The sequence below is a fragment of the Accipiter gentilis genome, chromosome 19, assembly GCF_929443795.1.
Source record: "Accipiter gentilis chromosome 19, bAccGen1.1, whole genome shotgun sequence".
Lineage (NCBI taxonomy): Eukaryota > Metazoa > Chordata > Aves > Accipitriformes > Accipitridae > Astur > Astur gentilis.
Window position 1 is genome coordinate 2,135,174 of NC_064898.1, and position 27,024 is coordinate 2,162,197.

Here is a 27,024-nt window from a genome sequence, read left to right on the forward strand (position 1 = left end):
AGAGGGCAAGAAAGAGGTGAAGACCTTGGAAACAGAATAGGGAGGCGAGAAAATAGTTGGCTAGAGGGTCAGAGAAACAGGTTGAAACAGGACTTGCGAGAGTTTTGAAAAGGGAGAGCGATTTTGAATTGAAATTGCAATGAGTCATCAGGCCAGCGCAAGTGATGTTAATCGTATATCCTTGGATAGGAAACGATGTAGGGAGAGAGAACTATGACAGCTGAAGTAGGCAGTTATTAAGTCACAAGTACAGATCACAACACAAACAGTTAAACTAAAAATGAAGACAGGCAATGTTTCAGAGGTGGTAACAGGGTGATGTAAAGATTAAAAAAAAAAAAAAAAAGAGTCACAGAAAGATGGATTTTTTCCAAGGGGACACTTCAGTATTTCAAACATTGATTAAGAACTTATAGAATAGCCAGGGGCCATGCTTGTCAGGACAGACATATCGGCAAACCAGGGAGAGATTTAAGGAGAGGTTCCTGTATTTATTTCAGTGGTTCTGTTCTACAGAGACCAACCGGTCTGTGTAATTAACAGGATTAACAAGCAGGCAAAGGACTTCTTGTGGGAAAGGACCCAGTTGCATGTCGCAAATGAAGGAAATGCGTTGGCGTCAGAAGCTCCCCTTCTGAACAACTCTCTTCCAAGGCTGCCATTTCTTGAATAATTTCAGAAAACGATCACAAGAAAACATGAGTGATTTCTTGCGGTTTTGTAAAGGGCTAGACGCTAATTAAGCACCGTTGTAAGAAGAAAGGAAGCTATAAACAATTGGCAAAAAGTGTACTAAATCACTTTGTTAGTGGACCTCTGTTTATTTGGAAGAGGAGAAAAAACAATGAAGGCACCTATGTATCACTTACTTACTAGCAGATAATCCACATTTCTTAAGCACCAAACCTCCACGTTTCTTAATTGAATAAGCTATGGCCCAGATATGCTGAATAAGCCAGTAGGAGCTAAATGGCAACATGAATAAAAAAAATTTGATGCACATATTTCTCAATGGCTAAAAACAATTATATTGTTAGAAAAGAAGATGCTGCTTAAACAAACAGTTATAGTCTAAAAGTAGGCCATCGCTGCCTACACAAACAGTTCCTGGCAAAGAAGTTGTATCTTTTAAGGATATATTTCTTACAGGATCTCATTACAAAAGAGTATAATTAAAAATGCATTTGAAAATTGGATTTCCAAAGAAGAAAGAAAAGAAAATACATGTCTTTTCTTTGCTTGGCAAAGGCGGTCACAAATATATTCAATACCCTGTCTTTGTGTACAAAATAGAAACTCCTGTATTTTCTTCTGACTGCTGAGGGTCCTGTCTACAGCGCATATAAGAATTTGCTTCAGTTTAACACAGATGTAGCTGGACAGTTATCAGTTCAGTGTTATCAAAACAAGGGCAACATGTGGTAGAGGTACTTTGCTTCCAGTATCGTACTTCTGGCAGAGATATTAAGTTTTTTAGTGCTTCATCAGAAAATGCCTATTTGTTGTAAAATAATGTTCTGGAGAAATATCTTTCAGCAGAAAATTTACAGAAATATAGGCACAGCTGTAAAAGCAGTGGTGTCGTTCAGGCTGCCTCGGAGCAATTGACCCCACAGTTCCCCAGATCTCAGCCCCTGGCAGCACAGTGCCGTGCAACGGGGGAGCCAGCAAACAGCCTGGGGACGTGAGAACTTCTAGGCTTTCTAAAACGTAGTTCTGTTCTGAAGCTTTCTCCGCCACCGTCGTACTTGGAGCTCACGTGCACTTCATTGTGGGTGGGTTTCTGGCTTGCCAGGAGCTTTACGATGAGATTCTTTGCAAGACCCCCAAGTTCTCTGTGAGTTTTTGGAAGTCAGCTTCCTAGCTGAACTGCAGATTTCATTAGAACTACAAACCCACGTTGATCTTCCAAAAAATAATGGGAATTTTTGCTTCTATCAAAGAGTTCAAAAATTTAAGGATTTGTTCCAAACTGGAATAAAAAGTTTATTGTCATGTGTAGAATTGCCTGTTGGGTTTCAGTCAGTTTTAATTCTCTTATGTTGTTTTCAGAAAAGATTTTTTGTGTGTGTATCGTTGGGAGTTCAGCTATCAAAGGTAAATTTCATTCTAATTTTCAAAAAAACATCATGAGTTTCTATGAGAGCGCATCAGTGAGTGCAGATGTTATAATGACATTACCAACTGAAATCTACTTATGTATGTTCATAGAGACCATGAATCTTCAAAATCTTCAAAAAATGAAGAAGCAGAAATAGAAAACACGTAATACAGCAGTGCAATCATGCTTTCTTACAATCTCTTTGCACTGAAGGCCATTCTAACACGCAATAGTCATAGCGGATGTCAGCAGGACCCTTTATTTCACTAATCCTGCTGGAACACTATCAGATGAATCTCAGCCGCTTTTAGACATCCCTCCAAAATCTTTTATGAGATCGTACAGTGATACATAGATTGGTAAGGACCCATTAGCAAAAGCCAAGCAGTGCAGATGGGTATGAAATAAAAATCAGAGTAAGGGATATTCTTTGTGACAAGGAAAAGGTCTTCAAATGTTACTCAACACCTTGTTCACATCTTAGTGGAAGAGTATGCATGGGTATTAATTTTTATTTAACCAATACTGGTCACTTCCAAAACTTTTAAAAATCAGCATATTGGCTCTCCTTCAGAAAACATTTATTTGTTGATTCATGTGACCCACAAGCATCATTAAAAAGAATGACTTTACAAAATAAGTCAGTCAGTACAAGATGGAGACAAAGAGTTAGGCTGAATTTCTTCTAGAGACTCAAATTTACCTCCCTTTCTTTCAGGGAATATGATCTTTACCTAAATTTGTATTTGACCATGCACTGCTGAAAGACTGAGCAAGTGAGCTTATACAATTAAAACGAGATTACATGAACAAATGAGATTTACCAGTAAGAGACTGATACCAAAAATCTGCCAGAAATTAAGCGCTTTGAGTCAGAGAGAGGCACTACTGAGGTACTGACCAAGCCGCTGGAAGCTTTTCCAAATACAATACAAGTTCATAGACGCGCGCACACACACACACACACACACAAAAAAGAGTCAGTAATCCTCGAAACCTTGGGCATAGCCAGTGGTACCTGGAATGCGAATGTCAGCCCAGCCTGTTGTAAGGCAGGTGAATGACACTAGATGACAGTAAGGGAAACTTGCCTCATGCGACCACCCAGGTGTTTGGCTATAAAGCCTGCCTAGCAGTACTAGTATCAAACAACAGGTCAAAAAAACGTTTTTCTTAAGACCTCTGAGATACTCTGAAGGAATCTCTTCAGGCTGAAGCTTGTTTACTCATGGATACTTTAGTGTGAGTGTCACTGCAATTCCTAATTGACTTCAGACATAACGATGCCTTCCAGGTTTGGATGCTTTGATGATGTACCTAAAAATAAATGACCTTGGAGTTTTAAACTGATTAAAGATGAAAAGTAATTTATCAAAAATTGGCTCAGCTCTTGTCCACTTTCATTTAAAGAGTTTAGACACACCGCTTACAGAAGAAATGAATACATAAAAAGGAAATTAGAAGTGAAGGACGGTTCTGTCAATAATGTATTGGACAAGGACTGACGGGACCTAAGCTGACTTTCCCAGCTCTCCAGTGAACCCTCCAGGCTCAGGTGAGGCAGTCAGGGAGCCTGCGAGGCTCTGCCTACATTTCCCCATCGCCAGAAGGGCAGCGGATCCGCACGAGAGGCAGGCCAGCGTCCAGAAGCGGGATAGCGGCATCCTTGCGGTGCTCCGCCAGAGGTAACGTACCCTCAGCAGGCCTCCTTCCTTTGGCACGGATCCGCCGGACTGTGGCCATAACGCTCGGGGACCGAGCTGGCGAGCCTGCGTTGGACCGCACCACCCGGACTTTCCAGCCCAGGTCTCCGGTAGCTTCAGGGACTCTGCTTTGCGCTCCGCTGCACGAGGGAAACGTGCCCGCCGGTTCCCAGCTGTTCAGCGGTAGCACTTCTGTATCACCCTGGGATGATTTCATGGCACATTTATTAACGTCCGTAAGACTGGATGCCTGGAAGATGTCCACCATATAAGCACGGAGGGAGAAGCCTGAAGGTTCAAAGCAAGCGAGTTTGACAGCTCCCGAATTCCGCCACCACCCTACCGGGAAGAACACGGTGAGCGTCCTCCGACCGGCCAGCGCGACGGGTGCTACCTTCGGGTTTCACGCGTGCGTTTGTCTTATGTCTGGCCTGAGGATAACCTCGAGCATAAAAGTCAGGACCAAGTAGAGATGAGAGTTGTAACACTGGAGTACAAAGTGATGCCTGGTGGAATTTAATTTGGGTTTCAAATTAAAGCTCACTGGAGTGAAATGTCTGAGGAAGGCTCTCCGCAGGCAGGTTCATAAGCAGCATGTGTGCTACAGGCAGGAATCGTAATAGCAGACAACCTCCTGGAAATCTTTGTATATGGTGTAGAAAACTGCTGGGTTTTACATTTAAAATTACCACAGGAGTTAACGCATAGAAAAGGGAAAGGTGAAAGGAATAATGCCATCATGAATGTTTAATTAATGATAATTGCCAGAAAAGCGCTTCTTTTGCCAATAACGAATGGATGTCTATGGCAGTTATTTCTCCTTTTAAATACCTAATCTGATATTATATTTCAGCTCAAAGAACTAAATGAGAAAAGATGCTGTAATCTAATCATACCACAATCCAGGTGACATCTGTACTGGGCAGAATACTGTTGTTATTCTGCTGTCTAGTTGCTGTTGCTGAGAATGATGAAGTAGCGAAATTACATTTTCCCATTATTATTTCCAGACACTCTCTGGCAATGGTTTGTTGACTCTAATAAAGCTTCAGACAAAGCTGTCAGCAGAGGAAATGGCAGAAGGGGAGCAAGGAACAGCCTCCACAGTACGTGAATCTAAAGTCTCAGCCATAGGTTGTGCATTTTCTGATAAAATTTAGTGTGTGTGTTTCAGAATCTATCATAAAGCCGCAGCTGAATTCTAGAGGGATAAATGTATTCTATCAAGTCATGGTGCTTAAGACTTTGACAAACATAAACATATTATGAAGGATTAAAGAGTCAGAAGCCTTACCTGCTATAGTGTTGAGGAACATCAAGTATTCAAAGTTAGATATCTCCCGTCTCTGCCAGCGCTGAGTCATGTTGGAGGATTTATAAAGCTGTCGGGGAGTGGCCAGAGAGATTCTCCTAGGAAATACATTTAAAGAATTATTTTTTTTAAGAGCCTCATTAAATGTTAAGATGTAGGGCAATGTTATTAGTGTGATTAATTTCAGATTCTCTCAGAGGCTTTTCTATTTCATTTAATGAAGTCAAGAAGACACTATTACCCTTATTTGAGAAATGACTAAAATTAAGAGCTGTATTTTATTTTACCAGTACTACAGCATTGTAATAATTCAGAATAACATATTTTGTGTTTTATTTTATTGTGAATCTGGTTAAAAGACTAGAAGTAAAAGAAACTGCAGACCTCCTGGTGCCTGGCTTGTCCAGCAGGAATAAGAGCATAATACCATTTCCCTGTTTCAAAAGGATACATTGAGATAAGTTCATTAAGGTGAGTGAGTGATAGATTAATGTGCCATATATTTCCAGCACACGGGCTGAAGATATTTATTCCACAATTTGTGCACCTCCTCCATGGTCAGCTACCCATGATCCCTTCCTATATCCCAGTAAGCTTTGAGATTTCTATTTATAGCCTGGTTTCTGAAAGAAACAAGGTTTATTCAGTTAGCTGCTCACATGTCCATCTGCCTGTCTCTCCATAACAACTTCTGAATTGCATTTCATCCAAATCAGGAAGAGGAGTAGAAGCTTCTAAGATACTTAATTTCCACACTTTTCTAAAACTTACATGACTGGATAAGGGAGAAAGAACTAAACTACTGTGCCAAGGAAGAGAAAAGCAGAAAGCTTCAGCCCTTCTGTATTCAATTTGACAACATCACAATAACCAAATACCGTGCACCAAGTTCTAAATTACCCATAGTATATACTGGCCCTGGTTGGTAAAATATAGGGGACCAGATTCAGTCTAGACTAATGCATTAGAGAAAAAAATCTGCAAAAACCAGAAATAGCCTCACTGCTCACAACTCATTTCTAGAGGAAATACTCCTTGCTGAAAAGACTAGGAAAAATCTTTGGAAGGAGAAAAAATTCATCTCCTCAGATACTGTTTTTACAGAAATTTAAATCTTAGAAATGGATCAAAATAGAGAAAATGTCTATACCTGTTAAAAAAAAAAAAAAAAAAAGAGGACCCCTAATGTGTAGCCTATTCATGAATTTAAAGAATATATCTAGTATTTATATAGCTTGTCAAGAGTAAATACGGACACCCAATGCTTCAGCTTTCACTTGCACACTAAACACACTAAGCGTACTATTTCTTGACTCTGAATGCCGAGTATTTTTTTAAAATGAAGTCATATACAAGGTGTCAAATTGGGCAGCGATTACAAAAATGTGGACCATCTACTTCTAAAGATATATATACATACTCCTACACACACACTAAACCCTATTTCTGGAGAAAGGATGCATATTGGTATGAGATTGGAGTTTACAGTTATCACAATCGTATGTCTAAATTGTCAATGTGTAGGTTGTCAATGTCTGCCATACTTAGGCTTACAAACTGGGCATACGAAAATGACCATGCAACTGTAGGCACACTTTTTTCTTTTTTTTTTTTTAAATCTCCATTTTTACCTAAAATGGTACATAAGGTCTTGCCAGCTTGGCTAGCCTTATTTTACAGTAGATTGTAGGATACCAATGGTAAATACTTTTTATTAGTACATAGGAGACATTACAAAAAATTTTTAAGTTGTTTCTATTATGCTTCTTCCAAACAATTTATCTAAAGAATTATCTGAACATAATCATATTTTATATTGCATTTTATAGGATAACAATTACTTTTACAGTGGCATTCTCAAAGGCGTATTATTCCCAGTAAATTTCAACTAACACTACACACAAATTAATAAATACAGAAAATAAAATACTAAGGAGATCATTAAATTTACAAAGCAATTCTGTCACAGACTTTCTGTTCCTCCCATGACAAAACAACATTTACGCATCAGTACAGCTTAGTAGCTGCTTTTAGACTTTACCCACAGTCTCCCAGGGAGTCTCAAAAATCTATAAAATGTCAAGTGCTGGACTTCACATTTGAATGCCTGATTTGAGCAAACTCTACAGAAAATCAAAATATACTAAAAAAGCTCCTTATTTACTCCATATCTAAGGTGTTTGAAAGATTCACAGTTATTTCAGCAGAGACTGGAAAAAATTATGCACAATAAATTGGTTCCACACCTGCTTGTTTCAGTTAACACAGGAAGACCCACTGTTTTCTGTTTTGCTAAATCCACCCAACTTTGATCAAACCATTTCTCTCCTTCGATATGCCATCACCAATACGAAGATGCACAAATGAATGTGCTTCCTTTGCTTCTAGAGAACCGTGAAATAGCTACTCAAAATGGAAACTGCAGAAGACTCTCTGATGTACAAGGGGATGATCCAATTTTTCAAGTTTTATATGCTTTAAATACGTTTAGAAAACACTTCATGGCATTTTGTTGAGGGAAGGGATGTTATATATCCCGTATGTGGAGCATGACCCACCCCCTTTCACAATCACTTTTAATTTAGTTAGCTACAATCCAATCTCGTACAAAGAATCTTTAAGTATCTTGTCACAAAAGTAGCACCTATATGATGTTTTGTGTTGTGTTGCTCCTGTTCAGATTAAAAAAAAAAAAAAAAAAAAAAAAGGCTTGGGAAAGTCACTGGCTTCTGACAAAAGATTCATCAACGTTTACTTTTAATCAAAGCCCTAAAAGGGGGTTTATGCTTTGATGACATCAAATTTTGGTTTTCTTATCCCTCTCCCTTCCCAAAATCCAACCTCTGCAACCAGCTACACTGAGATCTCGAAATCCATCACCAAGCTACTGATGTGGAGTAAGTGGCAGAGCTGAGCTGACATTGAATAGAGCTACCGTACCAGCCAAAATATGTTTTCTTTCAGCAAAAACTTCATCATTTGTATTTCTTAGCTTTAATAACTGGAGCCATTGTTTTACCTAACGCATTAATAGCCCACAGAATTTCAGTGGAACGTGCTAGCACATCTTTAGTGGTGAAGTATGATATCGTATCTTTTACCAATTTTTTGATCTCTGTACACTTACAAAACTGTCAGGCAGCTCACAGCTGGTTTCTAAGCTGTGATGTTACCCTCAATAAAAATTCATCCGTAAATTACACCTGAGGTATCAGAACTCTAAAAAGTGGCCTGCTAATAGTGTTGTAAAAATGTGGATATTACTCTACCTATGTAGAATCATACAGATCTGTAGAAATTGGTTAAATAAAAGGCACAGTACTGTCTGCCCAGTTGTATCATATGGCAAGGTCATAAGGAAACTCCAATCAATGCAACATGTTTCAGGAACAGTGAAAATGCATTTATCAAAGACAGATGAATTTGATTACGAAATCAGACCGAACTCTTCAACATGTGACTAATTTTAAGGACATAATTACTTCTTTGTAACATCAAGCACAGGCTTGAAAGCTTTGTCGAATCAAAGCATTAGACAGGCTGTTGGGAAAGGTAGCAAAGCGGCGAACTGGAGACTCGCTCCGAACAGCAGGTCTGTAACAGCCTTGGGAACAGAAACTAGTTTGCCTGCTTCTAATCCTTTGTGCCATTAGAAGATCAGAAACATTGCTTTTCCCTTCTATTTCCTTCCATCTTTGTCAATCGCAGGATTTCTCCATGAAAACAAAAATGCACTTAAAGTCTATGTACTGCATTAAAAGTAATTTACTCCTTCAGAATGTTTCCATTGTGAATGCAATTCTTCATGATAATGTAATTATCTTTAGATGAAATGTTTATCAGAGTAGTATCAGAGAGGAAGTATTATTTACAAAAATAAAACTAAAGAACTTAAGCAAAACAACCAGAAAGATCTGCTTTTGTTAAAATATTTTAAAGTACAGCTTAATCTGGAAAATTGGTTATAAAAAAAATGACATTTCACTCAGCATAGCAGGTCCTTTTGGTTACTCAGCATAATTTCTCCTTATGTTAGTTACACAAATAAGCATAATTTTTCAAATGAGCATTCCAGAGCAAACATATTCATAGGAAGGGAAACTATACTTTAACATCAATAAAATATTAACTACAGAGCAGTTACAGAGCCAGTTTTTCCTTCAGTTACTCCACTGCAATCCTATTGAAGACAATAAGGGTATGTAGACAGACAAAAAGGAAAAACCATGATTACAGGGTCTTTATTGTGCATAAATCATACCATGATTACGCAAAAACAAGAAAGAAAAACAACTTCACTACCATATGCCAGATTTATTCTGAAGGCTAGCAAGCTCATTTTCGATTCAAATTGAACTTTAATCAAAAAGGTATGGAAATAACTGCTTATAATATTGAAGCTGAAACTTTTCTAAATAATTATATATCAACAAACTTTTTCAGACAATTATTCACTGAATAATGCACAAAGGATATGAATTTCAAAAGTAAAAAATGTCACTGTAGATATGAAATTCTGATTGAGAAATTTGCATTTTGTTTGTTCTAGAACATGTGGCCATTTTTATTTCAGAAAAGAATACTATTACTTTCCATTTAGAGACAGCAATTCCTTTAATTTGAGTATTTGGAAGAGCAATGCAAATATTAACAAGATGCACCTTCCAAAGAAATGCCCCAACTTCCCCTTGATCTCAGTGAAAACTTGAGAAATTTGGCAGTTTGCCTAAGAACTTCAGCACATTCAGGAGATCAAGCCTTAGGCATCATGAGGCTCTTGAGCTCATGACAGGAAATGATGTTCAGCTGGGAATGAAATAGTTCTCCAATCCTACAAACGCTTTGACACTTCAGAGTATTTCCACGTTCAGCACTGGGATAAAACAAGGACAATGTGAAGTTTCAGTTTGTAGGAAATGACTTAAAGAAAGAGAAAGACACATCCCAGACATTACACTGATGATTAAGTCATTGGCTTTTGGCCCAGTCAAGCCAAATGGAGATCTGAACCCAAAGCACCACATTTTGTGAATTTCCTGCTGTTCCCTCACTCCCTTATATTTATTTATTCTTCTTTCGTGTTGACCAGAAATTAATCCTGAACCTAAACATTTTTCACCAAACTTCTGCTGATACACCCTCAAAAATAATTTTAGGTCTGAACAGACATATCTAAACCAAAAAAACCCACAAAACAAAACAAAAAAAAATGGAGGCAGGAAATTTCCCTCCACAACTCAGTGAAATACACAAGAAGATCATCTTACCCATCACTGAAATATGAATTCTTTTATAGTATAGGATCTGACAATTTCCAGCCTTATTTCTGACCATAGGCTGATTGAATATTGATGTTGATGAGATAATAAAAGCTGTACTTGTCCATAGCATGTGAAAATCTCTAAAACTGAACCTTAGCTGGTCTTTTCCAAAATATATATCCTCCTTAATTTTGGAAACAGGAGAAGAATAATGCATTATACTAATGGATGGAAGAAATTTGGAAATTGCAAAATAACCACTATACTGATGAGCAATGAAGTAAAACCCACACACATTCACATAAAAGACAAGTGAGAAGATATACGTGTAAAAAAATAATTTTCATTCAGCAAACACAAACCCTAGTCAAGTTTAGCTCCATGTCCTGCCTAACAATCACAGCAAGGATGAACATTTGTCTATCCATTTACAAAACCTGACTGAAAACCAGACTTTGAAGAGATAAGGTATAAGGTTTTTTCCGGTCCTTCACTAGAAGGTACTTATTTCCTGTAATGATTAAAAAAAAAATAAATCCAATTTACAATACTTTTACTTCTATTCCATAGTAACAGGCCATAAAGTAAGTAAGGAGTATTGTTTCTCAAACTAACCTTAAGAAAGAGAAAATCTAGAGTTTCACGACAGGAATAAAGTTGTACTATTGACATGTTTTAAAATATCATTTGTACAATGCAATAAACACAAGATATACATACTATTTTAATTAAGTTACCTGGCTTGTGGCAAACCATAGCTGGTTCCTACTCCAACACGTGGTAAGCTGTACACAACTTTTTTCACCGTTGCTTGGTCGGGAAAATTAAACATAACAGAAGCTAAATGAAGAAGAGAAAATACGGACTAGTAAACCATCTGCAGCGGTCTGTTTCTCTACCTGCATATATTTTGGAAACGCTCTGGTTTTTATTTGGGAAGAGGAGTCACTTCCACTTTTATCCTCTTGGGGATCCAAGTTCGAACAGAAACTCCTGGCATACTTCGTACCTACGTACCACGAGCTGGTTAACGTTTTGGCCCTAACTCTCCCATTTGGCAGAAGACCTGAGGGAGGTATACTTCGGAGGGCCCACAGCCTACCATTAACCCATATGACCTCGTATCAGGCTGGGAAGCTATTCAGTAGTTGGCATGGCATTTGGTCTTCTAACTGGTGCTTTAAAACACACAGGGCCAGAAAGCGTTTAATTCCGTCTCCAGCTGAAATCAGAACTTACGTCAGAGCTCCTCAGGGCAAAAGACCACTGACACCCCTCACCAACCACTCAACCCGGATTCAGGGTAGCACATACAGAAACCCGAGTGGAACCATTTATTGATCTGGTCCTTTTTACTTTAACTCGGTGTACAATTAGAAAAGGAAATACCCTTATAGATATTTCACTAAAATATCAAACATTTGAAGAATTTACCAATTGCAACGATGTGTTTTTATAAATAAATCTCACTGCTGCACAGAAAGCAGTGAGATTGATTTGTGTGATTGATTTTAACACGATGTGCAATGAATACATGCAAGAGTAATCATTACTGAACAGAGACATAAGCATTTTATCAAAGGAAGCACAGAGCTTAAATTCTAAGATTAATAACTAACACACAAAATAACTACTAGCACATTTTTATGCAAGAAAATAAACAAAGACATACTTCTGTTTGCCATAAACACTTCCAAAGCTGTGTTCTGGAGAAGATAACGTCTTGAAAAAACAGCCCGAATCTCACTGAACATCCATTTTCCATGAAGGCCTTCTGTATAGGCGAGGACCTTTAAAGAAAGTCAAGGTGGCAGTTATTAGCAGGAATTTTTCATTAAAATATTGCATAAGAACATAATAAGTTTTATCCATCAATGAAGTACAATTAAGTTAAACATATCTAACACTTAAAAACTGTGAGTTAAAACATGAACTTAAACGTTTTTAAAAAATGCAATGAAGTATAGCTGTTAGAAAAATATCGGTAAGTACCGTAACCTGATACTCCTACAACCTATTTCTCACGAGTCACATCAACTTATTTTCCTCAAAAAAACCCAAACTCTACAAGCAAGCACAGGCTAATGGACACAGTCGCAATTATGCTTAGCTGTATTTTCTTCCAACAGTGTGCATGACACAGTTGTCAGTTAGGTATCGGATAACAGATTTACTTCTGAGGCTACCTAGTGCAAAGTACAACCAAAAAAATACAACTTGCTATTCACGTTGACTTCAGGGTCATAAATTGGAACTCCCGCTATTCCATTAATAAACACAGAAATTAACCAGAACAGTATGTCAACACCATAATTTTTCTAAAGTTGAATACATCTAATACCCCAACCCATGAAAAAAATGTCACAATTTGTATTTTTGCATTTTAAAATTAATGTGGAGACATTTTAAAATAAAATAGTTAAAAATCAGCATTGGTTTTCCAATTTGTCAGTTTCTCAATTGAAGGTACGGGTCTAAGACTAGATGTTGATACCTAGATAATCTTTTTCACTCTTCTCTCAGTGTTCCAGATGTTCAGGAAAACAGAAAAAAGGACACAATTTAATTAGGTATCAGCTTTATTAACTTCTCTCATCTGTGAATTATCATTCCAGCAGTATCACGCATTGTAGAACAACCCTCTTCCAATCCTCTTCGTCAGCTGGAAGGCTGCCCTCAGCCCTCCACCTCTGCTCAGGTGGGCTCTGCCCATACCTGAGACCCTGACGCTTCACCCTACGAGGAGTCAGACATTTGGGATGGGACCATCCCCTCACTCCACCCAACCGCGTACCCCGGGCTCTGCAGACTCTGCCTTCCCCCGGGCTGCAGTTACTCGAGAGAATTGCAGCCTCAGCGAAACAAAGAAATTCAAGGAACACTTTCAATAAAGGGAAGTGCAAAAAGAAGGCTTCAGACTGGAGAGACCGAGTTTCTCTGTTGTCCATTAGGTGCACAGAAACTCTTGGTACACCAGCTTGCAGTGCTTTACTCACTCCGTTGAGGTCTTTGCTTTCAGTAATCATGACCTCTCCTACCTTCTGAATGTTAGGGAGACCACATGTTGCTGCTGTCAACGATCCTTCATGCTTGAGGTAACGGAAACTGTATTCCTTCAGTTTTTTCAGTGATGTAGCTTCAAGTTAGTAACATGTCTTCATATAGGAAAAAGCTCATTTGAGTTTATACACATGGTGTTAAAAGAGCTCCACGGATTGTTGTTAATTTGTTCTCCATAACTTTTTTCTCATAACCATGATGAGTCTATGGCAGAGAGGACGGTAACAACAGTGACGATACAAATGTGCTTCAGCACACTGAGGAGTGTTCAGATGTTAGTTCTGTCCTTGATGGAGACTGGACGGAGGAACACACTGAGCCCCCTGTACTGTCTACAAGAAGAAATGACTGACAAAACTCAGAGCAACGTTGTGGCTGATGGCACTGTCTCCTTCACCCAGCTCTCCGCACTAACTACACACAGCCTTGAAGAAGGGAAGGGGCTTGATTTCTTTGGAGGTCCCCCCGACACACGCAAGAGACTATATGTTCCCTCCAGGCAGTCACAGGCCAGCTGTGGCGTTACCACCACATATGCTAAAGTCTTGCAGTGGTTAGAAATCTGCACCTTATTTTTACTTTGAATTCTGTTGACTTCAGCTTCTCACCGCTAGATCTCGTGACACCTTTGTCTGTGAGATTAGAGAGTCTTCTAGTATCAGATAACTTTTCCTTGTGTCAGTTATTACAGACTGTGAGCCAGTTACTGCTTAGCTTTCTCTTTGATGAGCTAAATAAACCAAATTTTCCTTCAGTCTTTCATTGAGATCAGATGCTAGGATACAGCTGGTATTGTGTATGTGAAATTCAGATGGTTAAGAACAATGTGAAGATTTCAGCACCCTCCTTCTTTGAATGTATTCCGCTGCCGATACATTATTTTGGTAAATACACAGGTACTTAAGATACAGAGAGGAAATAGAGAGGAAAACACTCAAGTTTAAGAAGCTCAAGACGAAAACAGTCTCCCAGAGAGAGGAGTCTGAAATGTATATAGCCGTAACCAGATCTACAGCAGCCAGCAGATTAGCCAAAGAACTAGTACCCGGACAAAACACCGTGCTTCAGGAATTCACTTTTTTTTTCAAAAATGTTTCTAGTTGTCCTATTGTTTTCTAAAGAAAAATGTTTAATACTGACTGTATCCTGTGTATTAACATTTTAGGTGATTCACAGTAATATATTTACAATGTCTTGATATATGCCACAGCTTAGTTATTACAGATCAACACTAAAAGCACATTGTATACCGACCATACACAGGTTGCCTCTTTCTTCCTCCTCTTCTTACTCAAGTATAAAGCAATTGTAACTTCATAGAGGTACATTCACCCCACTATGAAATGAAAGACTTAAGAGAGCACTCCAGTAAAGCAGTAGAAAGGATAGGAAATCAGAGGAAAGGAAGGAGTCTATAATTCAATTACTGTCCTCAATTACACTCTTCTTAACTGTCTATTAGTCCTACAAATATCAGATTATCATGTCAATATCAAATCATCTCAATTATTTCAGTATTTCTCTTGTATTGTTTTCCTGTCCAAGATATACTACCCATTTTTGTCATCTTCCATAACATTCCTCCAAGGCTATTTTCAAGCGATGCATTAAACCTTCTGTTATTAGGTATCTACAGTTTACAGCAGAAATTACTGACATTGTTGCAGGATTCCTTCTTGTTGTTGTTATAAGAGCCGAAACAAAGTCATTTCATTTTTCTGAATTTGAATCCTTTAAAAGGTTTATATGTATTTTTTTTATTATTATTATTATTTCCAGGATGATTTTTAGGATTTCACTTTCTCATATCACGTGAATGAAGGCCTGGCTATTTTACATTTTTTACAGACTGCATATATTGTATATTTCATTATTCATAAAAAAATGGAAATTACCACTTTGTTCACCAAAAGACACCAAAATTACGTTACCTAGTTATCTGAAGCCAAAATTACCATGTGTTCCATCCAATATTTTGTTGTCATTTATATTTAAAGTCAGTGCTCATTATTTTGACAGCTTTATGAGGTTTTGTCCTAAAAACAGTGGTGAAGACTTCTTCTAGGCATGTCTTAATGGCTGAAACTTCATGGCTAAGCACAGAAGTCTAGATATGTCTTAAATAAGCTGGGTTTAATAAAATAAAAACCAACCAGCCACCCAACATTGTCTACATTTGAACTGAGCACACGTTTAATTTTTAGTATCAGCTGCAATTGTTTGCTTTAAAGCTCATTTTTCCTTGTAAAACCTTTTTGTTTACTCAGAAATATGGATATGTTTTAAAGATAGTAATGGGTCCACTGGCCAGCCGATAAACCAAGAATAAAAATTTGCTAGGATGCATTGCAATAAGATGAAGTTGTCACACTAACAAGGGAATGAGAACTCTCCAAATCTCAGGATTCCGTAAAATGGAAAAACATCTACTGGTGACACTTACTTGGATTAGATTAGTAAAGCAGCTTGGGATGTTCAGATGGAAAGCTCTACAGAAGAGAAGCAAAACCATTACTGAAGTGCTTTCCTACTTGGCTCAAATATGAAGGCTCCACTATTTTAATTTTATTTCTGATGTAATCAAGATCTCTCCTTTTTTTTTTTCAATTAGGAGCCAAGACATTTTTAATCATACACCTATTTCAGTAATTATTCAATTACTGATAATAAATTAATTGTTAATTAACAGGTGGAATTTTGAAATATTGCATACTAGTTTTCATTCTGCTAGAACCCCTGATAGGTTATGGGCACAGGAGAAACACTTTAGTGCTGAGGCTTATTTTTGCTGCTTTATGCCATTTTTTTGGTATCTCATAGCACCAGACACTGCATGCAAAAGGATATTCTGGCCCTTTTCTTTTGATTATTGTTTCTGGAATTGAAATAATCACAAAATCAGGTGCTATAAAGAAATCAAGGAAAGCAGCCTGTACAAGTCCTATCTGTTCTCAGTCGCTAACTTTACGGTAAGAATGGTCACTTCTCCAGCCTGTTGCAAAGAATTGTTGCTTATTGCTCAATATTTCCTTTTTTTTTTTTTTAAATAGCCCTTTGGAGTGATTCATTAATGCCTATGTATGTGAATTTATTCTACTGTTTTCAATGGGAATTCATCATTTCTCTTTTGGAACCAGATTTCTGGTTCAGGGTATTTTAATTCTAACCTGATTTCTCAATGAAAGTATCAACTGATACTTGTAACATTTGTCAAGCTTTGTTTATACCTAGTGCAAAATGCATATATCTATTAATATGTAATATAACTTTGTCGTTGGGTTTTGTGATTTATTTTTTTTTATTTTCAAAGCACTTATTCCCCAATTTCCTTCATTATTTTTTACCTTTTTGTACTAATAATGCCAAACAACAGAAGCAGTAAGGGACATGGTTGTCTTGTACTTACATACAGTAGAACTAGTTCATATTTTGCTGCATTTCCACAGATACATTCCAGAGATCCTATAGATTATTTTTTTCAAAGTCTGAAAATGATCCTCAGAGTCATGCTTTCTGGATAAAATGGCCATTTCCTGAAATTAAACGTTTGGGTTTTTTTTCCTTTATCAGTGACCAGAAGGGCTTCTGAGAATACTGTAATTTTGGTACTGAAGATAGTTTTTCATTTTATAAAGACAGTTTTATCCAGTGCTTAAGTGTAGCTACTACTATCTTTAACCTAGATGCTATTTTAGTTAGAACATTAAAGAAAAGAGCTCTGGCATGTCCCTAGTTGAGACATCAAAATCCCGTCTAGCTGTTCAACGGCTCTGGTACCTGGCAACACAGGGTATTGTCTTTGCCATGTGGTATTTATTTCCTTTTCCTCTAGAGATGCAAGAAACTTCCATGAATCCAACCTTTTTCCTCCTCCTAAGTTTACCCTCCTACTTCTTCAACTTTAATCTTTTACATTTCAAAAAGTATTCGCTCTGCATTGAACAGATTTGTCTTGACTGAGTGAGGTCTAGGGGGAAGCTGTTGCGTCCTGGTAGCCCAACCCAAAGCAACCCTTCATCTTTTTATTTGATTCAAAGGTTTGGAGACATATGCTTAAAAGCACTGTATTGTATATTCACAGTTTGCCCCTCCAGCAGTCCAATAACCCTAGTATAATTAATTCAGGTGTCTCTATTTTCCAGTGTTTTAAGTGCTCTGAATTACGTGCCCAGTGCTGCAATTTTCACCAAACTCAGCATGTCTTCCTCAACACTGGCAATTATAGCTACAACTATTTTATTTATGCACTAACTATATGCTGTACCTTTTCTGTCTTTATTTTTTTCTTAACTAAGTTTGCAAAGTTGTGTTTCTTCCAATAAAAAATAAATCCTTGTCATCCCCATATACAGGGGTACTTTAGTTCAAATAGGTTTTTTGTTTGTATTTCATTCTTCATTCACCATCACCAACTTTTGGAAGAGAGATTACCTGCAAGAGCCAACTAAGAAGTCTATCTCATCTCTCCCAACCTTGAACAAAAGACAGGAAGAAGAAATCTTGGTTCATTTCAGTTACACTGCAGTCCCTACACCTATGGTATCAAAATGAACAAAAGTAAAATAGCCTTGGTGTTCCAGGTTTCCAGGTCAGGCGCTTGCATATAGTCTCTCATGACAGACTTTTCTGTGAATGCAGTTGCCAAGGAGAGAAGAGAAACTCTCTGAAGCTCCCTTGTCCATCCTTGTCACATGAATATTTAATGTTCCCTAAGGTTGAGAAAGTGTTTTTTTACAATGAAATTCTGTTGTAAACTTAAAAAAAAAAAAGATATATTTTTGTTAGTCTGACACTACCCTCCTGAAAAATAACCAAGCACAGTTGTGATGGGCATGAACTATCCAAAAGGTTCTACTTGTGCCTTTAGCCTCCCTACGGTCTGGTGAAAAATGTATCTTCTGCTTTCTGTATAAAGTCAGCAAAGAGGTCCATAATCAAAAAGCTAAAACCTAAATTTGTGGACACCTCATCTTTTCTGTATATGAATAGGCAGGAAAGGAAAGAAAAAAAAAAAAAGGTGCCAAGGAAGGGAAGAAAAAAGCAATTATTGTGGGAAAAACTACTACCCTTTACAGTTATATTTGAAATAGCAAGCAATAGTATGCTTCAGTCACAAAGCAGCAGCTGATTTCTTATTAACCATTTCCTAACAGCCTGGTAACCACAAAATTCATGGAACTTATCTGGTACCTTCCCCACATCAATGTCTTACAGGATGCTTCCAAGTGTGCAACCTCAGCACTTAAAAGAAGACGCCTGCCAATAAAACACGGGAGTACTTCACAAAACCAAACCACAGTGAAAGGATATTTCATCGGCGAGCAGTCCAGAGCCAGCTACAGCGGTGGGCTTATGCGCCTGGCCCAGGTACACAACAGGTATTCATCGAACAGTTCAGCATCATTGTACGCTTTTAGAGGTTAGAAACACATGAAAACGATTACTGAAAATCATTCTCTCCTCTCAGGGACTCGGATTTCCCTTTTTCAAGTGTTTGCTAGCATTGCCATTTGCTTCAAGAAAAATGTGAAATTCTGAATGTAGATCTTCATAGGTCAAAAAAATGGCTCCTGTGCACATACAGCAAACTTTCTTCTCCAGAACCATCTAACAACGTGGAGCTCACTACAAGTACGTGGCAGACTGCATGATTGCTTCTTGTATTCTAAATACAGACTGAAATGACAGACATTAATGGAATGGAACCAGACTCTTAGAGTTTATGAAATACCATCCCGAGTAAGCATTATATAATTTCAAAATGTTTGATGAAGCACTGAGTATGATCAACTTTCAGATTTAGCAGGGAAAATATGCATACACTGTAACAAGGGATATATCCTGCCAAGATATGTAAATGTATAAAGAAAACATATTTATTAAAAATCTCAAAATCAGGTAAGTTCAAATAAAGAAACACCTTATATTTTGCTTTTGTGAAATGGGAAATTGAGAATGTAAATAGACAGGAAGGACAATTCAAATTCACTTAATATCCTAGTGTTTCACTGACTTATTACTCTTTTCTTTTTTCATATACATTTAAGCCACTTTAAGAACATTCTCTCTGCCTCAATACCCATAGTCACATAAGAGTAAACACTTCTAAAAATCTCAGCAAAATACCATGTTATCATTTTTGCTTTGCACACTTTGGTCCAGTAAAACATTCTCAATTTCTCTTTACATTAAGGTCTCCTTTCCCCTTCCTTATAACAGTCTTCTCTGTAAAATGTTTCTTTATTTGTAAGTCTTAAAAGCTTTCCTCCGAGTAGCTCTTGTGATACTATGTGTGTACTTGTGATACAGCTCTGCAGGATGAGCTGAGTATTATGTGCCATTATAATTTCTCCATTCACATCAGTTTTAAAAATCTTTTTTAGAACTTTTTTTTTAAATAAATATTGGCACTCCTGCTTCATTTTTCTCCTCCTCTTCAGGGATATAAAAAATGCAGATATTATTTTTGTGGTTTTGGGCTTTACTTCCTTGCCAAATTTTCTCAGCTTATACTTCTACTTGCAATGTTTTTTTAAGCTTTCAAGAGGCCCCTTTTTTTGAAACAGAACATGAGGTTCTGTTCACCCCAGCCTTTTCTAAATTTGATTTCTCTGGTCAGCATACCGCTTCAGTATCCATTAAAACAATGCCCACTCAGCTGACAGTAACTGACTCTCTTATTCCCACATTCATTTTCAGTCATCTGAAAAATTATTTGAAGTTGGCCCATTTTCAGGCCATTTTCTTCTTTTCATTGGTAAAATGGTTTTGTATGTTAGGATTTTGTGTTTGAGGAAAGTAATGGAAAGGATACGGGGATTTCTTGAGAAGCAGCCGCAGTAAGGTTATTAGAGTAAAAAAACCCTGCTCCTCGATATGGAAACACTGTTGCTAATTGTTAACATCCGGATCAAAATAATCTAAAGAGAATATTGTACGTATTCTAACTGCATTATTTCTAACTCTGCTTTTGTGAAACACCAATGCATAGTTTTAAATACAAGGACAAGTGCTACTGCCATGGGAAAATATTACCTTCGCAAAAACAGAATTCTGAATAATAATTATTTTTATCACTCATTTTATGGGCATTACACATCTGTGTGCCTTTGCACGGTTTCCTTTCTATGCAACATGCAAACAGTTTAGGCAACTCCTGAAATGCCAGCAATGGACTGAAATTCTTGGGAAGAATAGCATCAGAAAGAGGTGGCAGATTTAGACATTACCACCTTAAAAAAGGTAAGCCGAGGCCTTGTTTAGCCTCTACTTCCAAACTAAATTGCAACAATTACTGTCTTAAGCAGAAGTTTCAGCTGATTTAAGGATTCTAAAAGTGGGAATAAAGCTGATGGTGCCGGCTGGGGCAACTGTGCCTGTGGAGAAGCAGAAGTCAAATACGTTCCAGTGCCATGGAAAGCCGTATTAGAGCACAGCCCAACTCAAAACACAGAGGTTGAGGAAACAAATATTGGGGCAAAATCCGAAGCAGAGAAGCTCAATTAGTTCTAGTTAGCAACAGGACTGAAGCAGACTGTGCCTGTTACCACACAAGGTTTAAGATGATTTTGTGTTGACTTTGGCAATAACAGGATGTCAGACTCGAATCTAGTGAGAAATTTTAACAGAACTGCTGTTTCCATTCTCAATCTACATCTCATGGTTAGAGATTAATCCAAACAGGCGAGTGGTGATCTCAAACTGCTCTGAGCAATTCTGCCCCAGCACCACATTCAGTGAAATGCAATCAATTTTTTTCAATTAGAACCGTGCAAATTACATTTTGAGTGGACAAGCCAAAAAAAAAAAAAAAAAAAAACCAACTTAAAACTGATATGATCTGAGCAAAAACACAAAAGTTTTTTTCAGCATTAAAAATGAAGAGCTTGTTTTTCTGTCAACTGGTTCATTCTGGATCTCCTTAGCAAAAGTAAAGCAATGGAAAGAAAGGACTTGTAATACTCACAGATCCAGGGAGAAGACAGTGTTGATAAATGGTTGTAACTTGAAACCAAAGCTGAACATTTATTCATTAAATAGTTACTTGACAGAAAAAGGCAGTTTTATCAAACTTGAAATACTGGTGGGTTTGACAGAATTTGTGAGAGCTTTAGCTACGAAAAGTCGCAGGACTAGATTCAGACACCAGCACGAAAACAAACGAATTCTCTGTTGCCCCAAGCGCGAAGTAGGGAAGGGCGCTCGGACTCGGTTCCCTTCTAGCTCAAAGGCACGTCGACCCAAATGACACCCTTCCCCAAGAGCGCCGTCCGCTCCAGCTCCCCGCGCCCAGGGCTGGATGAGTGCTCCTCGCTGTCCGGGACGGACCGGGCACCAGGGACCCGCGGCCGCTGCCTCGGCTGCGCGCTGCCCCACGGAAAGGCAGGGGCAAGCGGGTCCTGGCAAGCTCCCGCACGCGTATGACTGATTAAGCAATAGAAGAAGAAGCTCCCCGACTCCTGCCGTGTTTCTGCAGGGCTTGCAAAGCAAGCGTGGCTCGCTGGTCCTAATGTGCCAACATACAAGGCAACCTGCTCCCTTCAAACATAAGGAATAAGAGAAACAAGACTCCCCGGGTTCCGAAAAACGTGTCTTTGGGTGCTTACTTCCTCCTCATGTGTATTGGTTTTTCCCTTGCGCTAAGGATAAGTGATTCAATCAAGTTTTAGGACTCAGCAAAAGCAAAAAAATGTAGGAATAGTTTGAAGATTAAAGAACGTATGGTATCCACAAGTATGTGATATGTTCTCTCCCAAGAATAAAGCCATCATAAAATCCTCAGGGTCTTTTTTTTTTTTTTCCAGAACTTGCATGCCAATACATTTATTCAGAAGTGCAATGCAATAAAAAAATGTCTAAAGACTCAGACATACCATGATGCAAATCCTTAACATTATAATAACTGAAGGCGCTATAACCGGTCTGAAGAAAAGTGCAACTATTGAGTTGTGTTAAACATTACCCATTTCCTACCAAATGACAGGTAGAAAGATAGGTTTATGTCCCTCTTTTTATAGATGTGAACTCAATGTCATACAGATGATATGCACAAGTGTCTTGGATTTTAACAGTTACACAGTTGATTTATTCAGTGCAGAACACATATGATCTAAGATCTATAAAAGTAATTAGAAGACAACATTTTTTTCTACTATGGAGCTTAATTTTTTAACGTTTCTGTTCCTGATATCTGTTCCTATATAAGACTGATCATAAACCAGTAATACTTTGTTGTTAACTTCACACACAAAAGCCGTTTCATTAATCCTGACATTTGGGAATATAACTGGAGTAATTTCTACCCCTGACATTTTAGCAATAAATTTAACATTTATTTTTGTAAGCAAAAAGAAATACATGGATTTATACAGTGATAGATACTATACATCTACAACATCCTCACCATCCCCAAACTTTCGGTATTACAGTTTGTAACAGACAAGCATAATCCTCAAGAAATTCAAAATCCTACAGCTGCCACATGCTCAACTGTGCCTGGAAGTGTTGGGTCTGGAGCACCAGTGACTCCTGGAAGTCAGTTTGCTTGGTGTTGGAATTCAGAGCAGAATCAGGGCTACTCTATGCTATGTCAACTTCTAATGTCCCCAAAGAACAACTACACTGCCTGTGAATTATGGTGATCATACATCAAAATATCTTCATCTTCCTAATATATTGCCATACCAACTGATTCTTTATCAACCCACTTAAGATGAGCTTGAGATGAGTTTCTTTTGCACTGCTGGAGAAGACAAGGCATTATAGCACTGGGGAAAACCTAATCCACAGCTCCAGTAGCAAACAAAATTCTACTATACTTTTTATTATTATATATGGAACATTATCTCATATTACTAAGTCTGTGCAAGGAAAGAATAGCAATGTTTCTTCTGAGAATTTGAACTTGGAGTGCTTGCAAACTGCCTGCTGTAACTGAATAATCATTTAATTAGTTTGCATTTCATTACACTTATTTTGCTTTAATATTACAGAAAAAGCAGCTATACATTCTATACTTGCTTTAATGAACATTTTCTTTATCAGATGCAGTAATAAAGCACTGAAAAATAAATCTGCACAAAATATAAAAACTGCAGAAATTAACATGTATCAAATGTAAACTGCATATAGGAACTCCATAAATGAGTTTTAGATTTATTTCAATAACTGGAGCCACATTTACACAATATTTTTACTATGTGCGTTCTGTACATTCTATGTGTACTTACACATAGTTAACTGTCAGCTTGTTTAATTTCAACAATATAAAGGTCAAAATGACAGATAAGTACAATTTTTTGGGGAGGGTGTGATCCTGTACAAAAAAACCTCATGAGAACTAGGAGGTATATTAAGAGTCTACTCAGCTGGCTACCACAAATGGATTCCGGGGCACACGTATAGTCTTCTGATGTCTGCAATAGCTGGGGGAAGAAGTGCTATAGCAGATTTAGTATAGAGTTCCCTCCTCTTTGGATTTCTAGCCAAACGGAATGTAAACCTGCATGTCATAAATTTGGGCACACTAACAGGCTTTCCTCTGGTGAACTCTAGGTTCCCAGTATGAAATTACGGCAACACCTGTCAGCATGTAGAGGTACTCTGTGCGAATGTGCTTCTGCTTTTACCCGCTACAAGCTGCTCCACCACAGAGGGTATTTAGATTTTATGGACTTCAGGGTACTATGAGACTATGAAAAAGTGTGCCAATCCCAGTCAAAGACAGTTCCCTCATATAGCCTCAATTAATCTATCCTTAACAGTTGTTTAATTAAAAAAAAATTATTGATAGTGGAATTTACCTCAAGCTTTACAAAGAGATTTGATATTTCCACTTTTTTTTTAATAGATTACAACAGCCAACTATTCAAATTCTCCTATTAATCTAGATTCTTACCTTTCTTTTATGTGGGTAGCAGGCTAATTGCTTTAGTAGACAATAAACCCTATTAACTTGTATAGACAGATTACTGCCTGTACTGTGAATGGTTCCATTTCTACTGCCATTAAGTCTGGATTTGATGCATATCACATTTTTTCTAAAGAATACAAGCATCCTATGTAATAACCTGTCTCTGATAGACTCAGTTTTGCAAGATGCATCTTTTCTTTGCAGCTGAGTATCCCAACTCCTACCGTTCGGAGTAGAAGCTGAGAGTACTGAGCATCCAGAAAGAGAGCTCAGCACCCTGCAAATTTGCTTTTCTTTCATTGAAAGACAAGAAAGCTATAAAGAGGGAAAAAAAAAAAAAAAGAAGAAAAAAAAAGGGAAAATTAAAAGCCAGGAAAATTAATCATGTTAAAATGTGTCTTAGCTCTCTAACATGCAATGCTGTCCAATGTATATTGAAATATTGGAAAATATACGGTGATCCTCAGTTTTGCTTTATTATTATGATGTTCTTTCATTTTAGAAGTTTTTGTATGTATACACATTTGTGAGAGACAAAGAAAATGGTACAAAAGGATCATACAGTAATTAAACTATATGATACAATCAAGAGATTTTAATTCAACAGTTCAAAAGTTTACAGTCACTTTCTAATCTCCTGACAGTGCAAAACCAGAGATAAGTCCACTAATTGTTACTGTTGTAATTGTAATTGTTATATGACTATTTTTGGCTATTTTCCACAAAACAAACAACAAAAAAACCCCAGCCGGTGGACGCATAGCTACAGAAAGAACCTAGTTTTGTTACTAAGAGAGTCTACAATGAGATATTTGCTCTTCTTCATTTACATTAAAGGGAATTAATGATGAAACCCAAGCTAAAATAAGTCCCCACTCAACTTTTTACCACAAGGACGGGTTACTTATAGAGCAGTCTTAGAGAGAAAATCCAACGCATGCCATTTGACTGTTGCAAACTAATCCTCGCTCTGCTTCTATTTCTTTCTACGAACTGCAATGCAAGGTCCAATAGACAGCCTCTGATGCATCTCAGGTCCAGTACATGCTTTTCAAACTTAATCAAGGGAATATAGAAATGTATATAAAAAGATGAAAGTGTCTTTGCCTTTATACGTATTGGGAAAAAAAAAAAAAAAAAAAAAAAGGCAGCAAAACGCTGGGGGAAAAAAAAAAAGTGAGATGTTTCATAGGGGAAGGTTAAGTCTGATGCTAATGCTTATTTAAAATGGTGACAGTCTGGAGTAGTGAAGCCTTGCTGGGCTGCTTTAATTTCTCCCTGGAATAGCTCTCTCCCAACCTTCGGCAGCACATCAAAGTCTCTGGAGCTCAATTAAAATTGGATTATATTGAAATGCTCTATCTATGGAACTGTGTGCTCACTAACACTTTTCTTTCAGTAATACTCCAGATGACAGTTGCCCATCCCAATTTAAACAGTTGTCATAGAGACCATGAACTAAAGCAGCAGTAACTAACAATACAAAGGAAAGGTAAGTGGTAGGATTTCTGTGAATGAAGGGCTTGGTTTCCAGCCGCAGTGCTCACGCCGCAAGCAGCTAAATGCAGAAAAACCAAAAGGCTGTAATGCTCGCCACACTCCTAAGCAGAAGGGCAAAGTTAAGTGAAATAGTAAACATTTTCCTTTTATTCCCAGTAGCTAGAGCAGTGTTTTACACACCAGCGTGTTGTAGCTACCTAAAATGTCCAGAATCAAGTGACACTCCCTAAGAAAAACAGCAGGTAACGCTGGAGTCAAACTACAGTCACCAGTCCGGGGGGGGCTGTGTAATTGCAATAGAAAAAAATAAGGTATTAAGTGGGTTTTTTTCTTTCCAAAAATATTTTATAGGAGATTCCCTAATTACAGATGATGTACAAATCCTTTGTCTTTATGATAAAAACCTAAAGTGAAGATCCGATACAAATCTGTAAGAAACTCGGAGCCTGAACAGTTCATTTAGTTAACATTGTGACGTGCAACGTGCCTAATGCTTTCAAATAGTTTTATTACTGGCTTTAACTCTTCTGTAATCTATAACCACGTAGATGTTTTGATGTACCGCACCAAAGCCTGACGATACCACCAGAAAACTCTGGCAGCTTCCAAAAAACCCCGAATAACATAAACAGCTTACGTTTCTGGCAGCATCAGACGGCAATGTATTTAACAGTGTGGATTGCTGGTAATGATACTATTTTCTCATGTAGATGGCATGTTTCTGGCACTATAAAACTCTTAACCTTTCTTGTAATTGGCTTATTGAGAGTCCCAAGGTTGTTTTTTGTGCCACTGGGCTGATCACCATGGAAATGAACACTTATTGCTGTTTCGCTGGAGCGCTCTATTTTTCTTCCAAGCCCTCCGCACGCGTCCTCCCCGCTCTCCCGGGAAGGCCGTGTTAGGATTTTGAAGCAGCAACAAGGCAGAGTGCAAAGAGCGCAGGCCAAAGGGGAAGAAAACAAAAATGTGTCAGAAAATCTAAAAACCGCGCAGATCAGAATTTGTCAAAACAAGGCCTTGGTTTAAACCAACAAGAAGGGCCCCTACAGCTCGGGCCTTGACAAAGCGTGGCCTTTTTTTTTTTTTTTTTCTTTATTTTATTTTCTTTATTTTTTTTTATTTTTAGCCCAGCTGTAGAAAACACCATCTAATGAACCTGTCTGGGGCTGCTG

At 37.8% G+C, this 27,024-nt stretch overlaps 1 protein-coding gene across 8 annotated transcripts in view; it reads right to left on the reverse strand.

Annotated features, from left to right (window-relative positions):
- Nucleotides 1–27,024, reverse strand: part of NBEA (neurobeachin) — a 509,146-nt gene that overhangs the window by 95,225 nt on the left and 386,897 nt on the right. For all 8 annotated transcript variants that reach the window (XM_049822909.1, XM_049822905.1, XM_049822906.1 and 5 more), the window contains 3 exons: nt 12,050–12,167; nt 11,115–11,217; nt 5,099–5,214 (listed from right to left, as the gene is read on the reverse strand). In XM_049822909.1, the coding sequence (XP_049678866.1) occupies nt 5,099–5,214; nt 11,115–11,217; nt 12,050–12,167 (337 nt within the window). The remainder of the gene's footprint in view (nt 1–5,098; nt 5,215–11,114; nt 11,218–12,049; nt 12,168–27,024) is intronic.